This window comes from Centroberyx affinis, unplaced genomic scaffold (genome assembly GCF_046629955.1).
Source record: "Centroberyx affinis isolate AG114_WGS23_722 - 3 ecotype Tasmania unplaced genomic scaffold, CSIRO-AGI_Caff_v1 ptg002151l_1, whole genome shotgun sequence".
NCBI classification, from domain to species: domain Eukaryota; kingdom Metazoa; phylum Chordata; class Actinopteri; order Beryciformes; family Berycidae; genus Centroberyx; species Centroberyx affinis.
This window is the reverse complement of record NW_027280468.1, coordinates 362,900-373,121: the sequence shown is the minus strand read 5'-3', so window position 1 is coordinate 373,121 and position 10,222 is coordinate 362,900. Positions and strand designations below refer to the sequence as shown.

At 41.3% G+C, this 10,222-nt stretch overlaps 1 protein-coding gene across 2 annotated transcripts; it reads right to left on the bottom strand.

Annotated features, from left to right (window-relative positions):
• Nucleotides 1–2,128: 2,128 nt before the first annotated feature.
• Nucleotides 2,129–9,130, bottom strand: LOC139654796 (ubiquitin-like protein 7). Of its 2 annotated transcripts, XM_071531967.1 has the most exons (11): nt 9,017–9,130; nt 8,219–8,399; nt 7,357–7,476; nt 7,176–7,261; nt 5,978–6,062; nt 5,813–5,870; nt 5,250–5,383; nt 4,653–4,702; nt 4,369–4,548; nt 4,044–4,157; nt 2,129–3,694 (listed from the first exon to the last, which is right to left on the bottom strand). In XM_071531967.1, exons 1-11 carry the CDS (start codon nt 9,017–9,019, stop codon nt 3,554–3,556), a joined length of 1,152 nt encoding a protein of 383 aa, XP_071388068.1. In that variant the 5' UTR covers nt 9,020–9,130; the 3' UTR covers nt 2,129–3,553. The 2 variants fall into 2 exon arrangements, with proteins under 2 accessions (XP_071388068.1, XP_071388069.1); XM_071531968.1 differs by lacking the exon at nt 9,017–9,130 and having other exon boundaries at nt 8,219–8,395.
• Between the last annotated feature and the right edge of the window lie 1,092 nt (nt 9,131–10,222).

Sequence of the window (10,222 nt, the reverse complement as noted above, 5' to 3'; positions counted from 1 at the left end):
TATTGTTTTCTTTTTTTGTCATTATTTTCTTTGAAATGACAAATGGACTCTGAGGGTAAAGTTATCAATATTTCATGAGGCTGCTCCACAATGATGCAAACTCCACAATGAGAATTATTGCTTATGGGTATGCTTATGTTGCAGTTTTTCATGTACCTCTGTCATGTAAAGGTGAATGGAAACAAGCAGCAGCTTATGTACAGCTTTGATCATTAACAACACAACTGGCTACACACGCATGTATGCACTGAATTAATAAGGAGGATATTTTTCTTTTTTTTATTTAGTTGTTGATTTGCTATATCTCCCCTGAGTGAATCAAATCGATCACATCAGACGAAAGAGTAAAGCTGCCATTTTAACTTTCAATTCTAAATCCCTGCGGTTGCTGTATGATCTGTGACTAAGCCTCTCCCTCAGCTGCAGTTATTGTTCTCCTCCGGGGAAGCTTCATCAAGGGTTAAAGCACCTGGGATGAAATGCATCAAAGCAGCTTTTGTGGAAAAGAGACTGCCAAAAAAATAAAAAAAAGAAGAGGAAGAATAAAAGCATGGCTTGAAAGCAATGAATGGGTCCACGAGGGGGATGAAAATGGCCCTGTGTCCATCACAAGCTCATTTCATATTCCGCTCAGTCACGCCGGGCAGAAAGCAATCTCAGGTAACAGACCTGATGTTAATAACACGTGAGCTGCACCTTTCAGAAAGAACAAAAGTGAACGGAGGACATTATATCAACTCTATCCTTTCCTCCTCTGGTATGTCTGAAGAGAACACTGTTGGTATTGTCTGTGAAAGCTTGATTAAAAGAGCTTTAACACCGTTTAAAAAGGTCTGGCAGCATTGGTGATTTCTATTGACTCATCATAGCGTTTAGAAAGAAGGGGTGCAGAACCTTACTCATTACCTGAATACCCGGGTCAGTGTGGGAGTAATTGGATAGATTTGTGCCAACTTCAAAGCTGCAGCCTAATTCGTTAGGAAGACACCATTCTGTGCTATGCCAGTTCCTCTTCCTCCTCAGCATTGCTTTCTCTTAGTTATGTACCCGCTGCCATGTCATCACGATGGGGACGGTCAGCAGTTAAAAGAGGAAGCGTAGAAAACTCTTGAAAGAGTTAAAGCCATTCAAACCCTTTATGAACATGGGCTGAAGTGCTGTGTGGGCACCCGGGCAAACAAGGAGAGAACAGTGGTGAAGCCAGACGAAGAGCGACGATAATCATCTGAAAGAAGAAAATGGCAGTGGGGAGTAGACAGAGAAAAGGAAATAATAGCTTGTTTTCCATTCGTTGTACCATTATTTCTGCTCCCTCAGACAGCTTCAAACGTAGCGGTTCATTTGTGAGAGAGCCACCTCCGAATGCAATTCTGTCCCCATGAATAAAGACAAAATGTCACCCATGGGTTAGATTTTCCAAAGATATCATACTGTAAGGTCAACATCATCTTCATCCTGGTGATTGCTAGATAGAACAAATATATTCTTTACATGTTTTGGGGAAACCCAGCCCAGGTCTTCACCTAGTCTGTCTATAAAAAGGAGGTGAGGAAGCAGTCAGGAAAGAGTCGACGGGTACAAACTGAATTTATCTGCTCAGACTGTATTGTAATCTCAATTCTCCTTTGATGTTAGGGTGGATATAGGGGCTTCAATACAGCACCAGGTCCTAAGAGGTAAGATAAAGCCACTATCACTTTGAAGTGCCTTCACAGTTGACAACAAAAGGGACCTAAACATGGTGTGCAATAACAGTGATATAAGCATTATATGTGTGAAGCATTTGCTACTTTTTCAAAACCGACAGATGTGTCTCCATGGCAACATTGGCAGTGTTTTGTGACAGTAAGTTGTTAAGGATGTGCTGAGAGCTGCAGTTACAGCGCTTGGGGTAATAGCCTATGCAGAAGAACGGTAAAATAGACATGATACAGGCTACAACAAATACCACGTCTGACTTGACAGATTACTAGCAGGCAAGGCCCTTAAAAACAAAAGATATGTCTAGATCTGTAATCAGCGCAAAATTACTCCACAGCACATAATTCCTGCTGGGTTTAAAATTTCACCATCTTTATCTGGATAAACCACAACACAGTTTCCTTTTTAATTTGCTAGAGAGGCAATGACACTTTATTATTGTGCTGAAGCTGTGACACCATTTCCCACAGCACAGTGGAAATGCATCATTTTAAAATACCCTTGGAGGCAGTTGGAGGTGGAAATTGCCCACAGGTGTGCATGCATATAAAATGGTAATGGGGACAGACGGACACAAAGCGCTGTTTGGGTGCTATGCTATGAAAGGGCAATCCACTGATTGAGCTGTCACATTCACAGATGCAGTAATAAAACTAAGCAGGGCAATTACTGTAGATCGGGAACGGTAGGTTGCAGAGGGGGGCATGCAATATGTCCTCCTCTAAAATACCCTGATGGGAGGCAACCAGACAAAGCAAATGTAGCTGGCTGTATTGAGATTGAAAAAAGAGCTCAGTCACTAATAGCAACAATGTTCAGACAAGCATAGTCACATCTGAATAGATCTATTTATCACCTTATCTGTTTCTATTCCTTTTTTATGTAACTGGCTGTGTCTAAACATATTGACTGCAATGAAATCTTAAAACCTATTTACAAATTAACCAGCATCTATCATTTATGAAACACAATTCAATTAATGTTATTAAGATTTAGGGAAGAACCCCCCCCCCAAAAAAAACAAAAAACAAAGAATGATTTGGATGTTGTTAATAATGAAAGAAACACTATAGCAACAATGTCTAGTTGGAAATAAAATACTGCATTGCCATCTAGTGTACAACTAACTGAATTACATCAGCTATGGGATGCCATTGCAAATATGAATGTATGAGCACCATAGCTGTACAACGATGTACTGCATACGTTTTAATATTCCGGGCAAATAAGTATATGATTATACAATCAAGACTCAAACAAATAAGAAAAAAACAAAACAAAATCATAGGCACAGGGTGAGCTGCTGGCTAGTATAAGTCATTGAACAATAAAAAGGAAAATTCACACACTCCTCTCTCCTTACGATGTGAAAATTGCACACTGACATTTCACAGGGCGCCATCCTGATCAAAGCAATGTAGCAGAGACTTTGGTATGCTAATAAATGCCACAGCATATAGAGGAGTAGACTTTTCCCTTTTATTGTTTAAACAATAAAAGTCCACGAAGTCAACAAAACTTGATATTGCTAAAGAAGTAAGTTAACAACTGTCAATGAGTCAATGCCACCTATCAAACAAACAGGTAGACAGGCTCAAACACTGATGAGGTTAATTACAAGTCCAGTCAGGTCAATGACAAAAACATTATGACAATTGCGGAGCTGCTTTGAAACTGTACATCTAAGGGGGGTAAGTGGGGCAGTAATGAGAAGTCTTCACGTGTCTAAAAGCATAACGTCCACATAATGACTAGGCAGCAGGATGACCAAAGTTCCTCTGAGCCTAAGGACAGGGCTTCTCCAGCCCTCTCCTCCCTAAACGCCCCCCCCCCCTGTCCCTTGGGCATGGGCTCAGAGTCCTGGGCCTCCAGCAAATATGAGCTCTAGGGCAGCCTGGATGTCACCATCTGTGGCCTGCAGCGCCCTCAGCATCAGCTCCTCATCCTGGATCCCCATGTCCCTGAGCTGCTGCATTTGGGACTGCCAACGGCCCTGGCAAAACAAAAACGCAGTCAAAGAAGACCCTTTTATCTAAAGAGCACCCAACCTCACCAGAGTCTAAATTAGAAGCAATGTAATTACCACACCAGCCTCACTTGAGCTCTTCTGTTAACAAACAACTTTACAACCATATACACTGCATGGATAACACACATAATCTATTTTATAGTATTCTGCCATTCTGCAATTTTCTCCAACTAGGACAATAAACAGGGGAATCAGAATCTGGACAGGCAGTAGTATTATTGTAAATATTCCTGGATTATTAAAACCCATCTCCTACATCAACTGGATATGTGGGTGAGTTTTTTTTTTAATCCAAGTCAGGTCATAGCCCCACCTGTAGAGCAGACATGTTGGTGGCCTGCAGAGCCTGCTGTAGTGCCTGGCTGAAGAGATCATTACTGACTGGGGTGCCTGCTGGCATGGGGGCCACTCCAGTGGAGGGGTCCGCCTAAATGAAAGACAACGACTTCAGAATGACTGAGAAAGAATCCAGGGATGAAAAAAATGTGTGTCAGCGTATTCATCTGCACTAATCCATCGCCACGCTGTGAGGTAGAGACAATGCGTTTTATATCCTCAATGTCTATTCAGTGGCTGTAAAAAGCTTTTAAAATGTGTGTGAATGTTGTCTGCCTTTCCAAGAAGTGAGCGGCCCCCACCTGACTTCCTGACGTGGTGGGAGTGACAGCACTGGAGTCCGGGGTGCTAGCCAGGGCCAGGGCGGTCGCCAGCTCGCTCTGTGTTATTGGCCGAGGGCCTGTGGCTCCACTGTGGCTCAGAGACACGGGACGTACTCCTGCCGAGGCCCCCGCTCTGCTGGACGGGCCTGCTTGGCTCCCCTATCGCACACGTTGAGAAACAATGAAATTCAGCAATGGCATTAGCTTCATCAAGTTTCAGTGCACATAATGCCTGATGTCGAGTTTCAAGCAGATTGACTCACGGACTGGAAATCTTCCTCATCATCAGACATGCCCTCGAACATGAATCCTCCTGCAGGAAAAGGAGAATAATAAGCTTTTATTGCAGAGCTGTCATGGAAAAGGAGTTACAAAGTGTGCAAAAATGCGTAAAAGCCACTGAGGTAAAGCCTTAAAATGCCAGACATCAATAGAAGAATAAAACAGACAAGAACAACAACAGTTTATATAAAAGCTTGTCTGTGAAAACTAGTTTTACATAAACACATTAAAGATGGATGCCAGCCTAAGCAGAACAAGTGTTCCAAAGCCTGATTGCCTGGATGGCAGGGACCCAATGAAGCAAACATTACAGTTCATCCTAGTTACACTGGTATTCACAAAATTAACTAACCACCACTATAGTAGTGCCTCTCCACCAGCACATTTATCTGTATCTTTATTTACATATGTATGCTAAATTTAAATTTAAAGGGCAGACACAACTACAATAACATGTCCATTGCATTTTATCTTCATTTCAATGCTTATAGTTGGAGGCGGTCAGCAGCACATGTGGCAGCCTGTTAGGGAGCCTCACCATCCTCCTTCCCCGCTCTTCACTGAGCCACCTTGCTCACCTGGCATATCGCTGTAGGAACTGGAGGAGACATTGCGGGAGGAGCTGGCGCTGGACTGAGCGGGCATACTGCCAGCCACAGAGTGCAGGACCAGGATGATGGCATTGACCAGCGCTGGGTGGGAACTGATCAGTCTGTGAGGTGGACAGAACAGAAACGCATAGATTGAGAGTTGATGCATCATGACAGCCACAGTGTACGCAGTAGTATAGATACACGGGGTACAGCTAACTCAGTAATGCTGCTACCAGTCTTTCTTTATGCCTGTTAGCATTATAACATTGTTAATTCTTACCATCCTGCAGTCTGCTGATAAGCGAGACAGCTTAATATTTGACAGCCGACATGGCCAATATAATAAAACTCTAACAGAAATACAAAAATAGGTGTTTACACTTGGGCGGACAATGTAAAAATACGTGAGTAGGGTAAGAATCCACAAGTGGGGGTCGAGTGTGTACGTAACATCACTAGCAGGATTTTCCTCTATGTGCGTCTGTACTGTGCTCATTTATTATGCGGCATATCAGAGCCAATAATCATCAAGGTAAAGCCACACTCACACGTCCAGCATGTTAGGGTCTGTGAACTGCACAAAGAGATCTTTGTCTTGGAGAACTCCTGCACAAATTTAAAGGGCATTATTAGACTAAATGTTAATACTTGCATGGTAAAAATTAATATCATAAGGAGATTTATCAAGCGAAGCAAGATCCATCAAGTCTTACCTAATGCTACTGGGTCTGACCTGAGCCCCGGTGTAGCCACAATGATCTGATCCAGAGACTCCTTATTTGTCAGCATTTTATATACCTAGGTGGCAGAAGCAGTTTTAGTAGTAGCACCAGTAGTAGTAGTAGCAATAATAGTGTTTCATTGATGTGAAGAGCTTTAATCACTGAAACACTACAAGTGATAGCCTGGTAAGACCATCCTGATCACGTGACCTCACATTCTGTTTCGCTCCATGGATCAGTCTGGACTTCTAGCCGCCCACATCAAATTCAGTGGGTGGGAGTACTTGCCTTGACAGACAAACTCCTTCAGCCAATCAGCAGGACGGCGAAATCAGCAGAACGGCAAAAACGTATTTTCCGCTGAGAAACTCCGCTAGTGCATACTCTTGTTCTTGTTTAATTGTTGTTATTGAGTCTATTTCTGCAATTACTGCACTTATGCTGTGTTTACTAACATTAACGTTACCGCTCGTTGCTTCGGGAGACGCCATTACTGTTTTGCCAGCGGTGGCCTGTATTTCACATCATCAACTACGACGCAGTCCCTGATTGGCCCGGTTACATTGTAATTTCAGGAAATCGATGTGGGCGGCTAGAAGTCCAGACTGATCCGTGGATCAGTCCAGAATGTGAGGTCACGTGATCAGGATGGTCTTACCAGGCTACACAAGTGACACATTAATCAGAACAAATACAAAAGTATTTATAAATTCAATATCACTCCTGTGCATGAGCCACATGCTCGCAGTGTAAAACTGACTTCTGTGGTTTGTGCCACAGAAAGCTGCCAACCTATAATAGCTATGCATTAACCTACAGAAGATAATCTTTGACCAAGTCTCAGCTGTTTAGATTTTTGCAGAAAAAATGCACATTAAGTCATTCGGGGAAGAGGGCTTACTTAAAACAGACAGAACAAAAGAAAAGATTCATAGATGTAGTCATTTGACTCATTTGATGTAATGCTACTGGGCATCGATTACTTAGAAATTTAACAAGTACATTTTTTTTCTCTTTTAAATAATCAAAAGGCTTATTAATATTCCTTGTAATAAGACATTTTCTCAAAATAACTTAGCATATTAGTTATTAAATTTAATCAAATACAGGAGGGTGAATACATTTTGTTGGGGTTGCCACTTTAGGCAGTACTGTTCTAGGCTACAGTATGTGTGTGTCCTCTACTCACTGAGTCTCTGTAGGCAGAGTTGAGAGAGTGGAGAGCAGCATGAAACACCCTGAACTCCCTGGCTGCAGTCGCTCTGTTCACAGGCTCTGAAGAAGAATAGGATAAAGAAATACGTCCGTGTTCAGGTTCAGAGAGCACTTACAGTGGAAACGAGCTGTCAGTGATAAAACGCTACACACACCTGGACTGATCTCAGGCTCTGGCCAAGTCTTTTTGAGGATGTGTAAGGTGGATCCTGGCTGAATTCCACAAGCGTCCAACGTTAGGTCATCCTTCAATTTCCGCCCACAGTGGACCAGCTCTGGGACAAAACAGCAACACACAGAGAACATTCACTTATCAGGACAAATCACGATCACACAGTAATAATGTTGGTGAAGATGACTGTATACGTTCACCAGTAAATGTGCCTCACAGATCACAGTTTACTACAGGAGCCAAATCTGAAGAAATAATTTGGCCATGTACCATACCCAACAAAACATAGTGACTGGACTGTGAGAGAGTCTCCTGCTACTGTGACTAACATTAACATTAACTGACAAATGTACACATTTACCAGATTTAGCTTGGCAAATGTTTACATTTCCCGTCCAGATTTTTGCTCTAAAATTTATGCCAAGTACTCTTTCCTCCCAGAGTGACATAGCCATTCAATACATTTATGTCAAAGTATAAAATTCTATGAACAGTTAAATATAGTTTGTAAAAGGATTCATCCAATGTATGCACTTAAGGCTAGATTCTAGCACGCAAAACCATTTTATAACGTACTATATAATGTTTATACTTCATCTTTAAGTTATGGTCAGACATTTTGAAGAAAGTCTCCTTTTAATGTTGTTAAAGCTTGCAGTTTTGCTTGTCTTTATAGGAGCTCCATTCAATGCACAAGATGAGTGCATGTGAAAAAAGTCCAAGAGGAGGAATTATTTTTTATAGCCGTTGTATACACAATAGAATAGAATAGATTAGATAGAATAGAATAGAATAGAATAGTCTTGAAAAGTCAGAAACAGAGTTTACAGACAGCAGAAACAAACCTATGAGATCAGGGTCTGGGACGGAGTCTGCGAGCTGCGCTGCAACAAGCTGTTTCAGAGTAGCGACTCTGTATCCTCCAGGTGGGACGTCGCCTGGCATCATCTCTGGGAAGTGGAAGATGGATTTGGGCTGATCCACCAGCTTTAAAGACAGGTGCCAGTCTGAAGAAGCCATCGCTACCTGTTTTGCACGAACAAGACACGATGTTATCACAGAGGGATGTACAGCAGTTACCAAGCTAGATATTCATTATGAAGACAATGGACTGAGTAATTGTTGTGCATTCACTGGTTCTCAAAATGGTCTGGGGACCCCGAGCGGTTCTTGAGGGGGTCCAGGTGGCCGTCAGCTAAACGAGGGAGACTTTAGTTTCTCAACATTTCATTTCAGACATGAAAACTAATGAATGTATTAGGAATCACTCTTCTCCTCAAACTACAATACAGACAGCTGCACAGCTCTGTACCAAATCGCATTGAACAACAAATATTGTTTCAGAAGAGGGTCCCAGAAAAAACCGCACCAATGGCTTACTATTTGTCTAGACCGTTAATATGAAATCTTTGGTCACTCCTAGTAGGTCACCCATCGAAAATATTACTATCTAACGTTAGCCAACCTGCTAATCAACCTAGGTGACTAGGTTAGCTGCTTGGTGGTAACAAAGCAAAGTCGATTTGATAAATTAAATGCCAGCTATCGTTGTAACATTGGTTTATTTATATCAATCACTTGACGACTTGAACATAAAACTCATTCGGAAAAGACAGGATATTATAAAGGAATCGCGCACTCACCATTGTGTTTTGTTGACAGTCAATTCGCTTCCTGGTTTTTGTCACGTGGTTTACAGTACGACGGAAACACGTTAGCAACGTTTCGTTCAAAACAGATAAAAACAAAAGGAGATTATTAACCATAGTCTCTGATAACGTATTCATGTATAATTTTCAATGCAATACATTAAAAAAGAAAACATATGGTATAAATTGGGCCATAGGAAAAACATATTTTCTCTCTCTCTCTCTCTCTCTCTCTCTCTCTCTCTCTCTCTCTCTCTCTCTCACTCACACACACACACACACACACACACACAAAGACACACATAACCTAGGGGTTAACATTGTTGTCTAAATCACTGCACCGTGCCCACAAAAAAATCTCGCAGTACTCACATTTTCTTTTTAAGAATAAAATCTCAGTTTTCTGAACTATGGGGTAAGGAGGAGAAAAGCAGGAAACCATCATGATACATCATGGTTTAAAATAGCCAGATTGATTTTCCTGCTGCATGCATTAGGCTAGTTCAGGATATTCCAGCTAAGCTGCATCATGTCTGGGGCAGTGAAGCTGTTAGGTGACCCAGACAGTTGTTTTTCAGCTGTTTGGAACAGAGGTCTCAGTTTGTGATGATCTTGAATCAACGTTTACTCATTCCCACTGCATGGACTCCTTTATATCGAGCCAACACTACAGTCATCCTTCATTTATCCGGGGAATCACATTGTGATATATGTCTATAATAATTGCCTTTATAACCAGTGTTCATTACCAGTCTACGGAAAACAGCACCGATGAACAGTATATATTCTAATAAATAACTAAATTAGTATAATTATTATATAGCCTATTAATGTATTTAGAATAATATATCAGAAGTGATTAGGCTGCATTGATTAATTCATAGTTAAATGGCCTTAATAGCTGACTATTACTATAGTGATACCATATCAGATAAAATGCCATCAGGCAGGTCACTATTGAGTACCATATACTATAAATTATAACTTCCTATAGGACTATAATAGTGATAACTAGAGATAAAAAAAAAAAGACTAAAATCTGTGGTAATTTAAAGTCAATATTGAGTGCCACAGACACACTTCAGTATAAATTCCTACAGCTAGGCTGCGTTATAGAAAAAAATAAAATAAAACAAGGTCACTATAAACTCACTATTGAGTTGTACAGTCGCATTACAAGTCCCTATAAAAGTATTGGAG

What these genes read in the sequence shown, in the direction of transcription:
- LOC139654796 (XM_071531967.1), bottom strand. An exon ending in GACCCTAACATGCTGGACGT is followed by an intron (nt 5,384 to 5,812) that starts GTGAGTGTGGCT and finishes TCCACCTCACAG; the next exon opens with ACTGATCAGTTCCCACCCAG. An exon ending in ATGAGGAAGATTTCCAGTCC is followed by an intron (nt 4,549 to 4,652) that starts GTGAGTCAATCT and finishes CGTGTGCGATAG; the next exon opens with GGGAGCCAAGCAGGCCCGTC.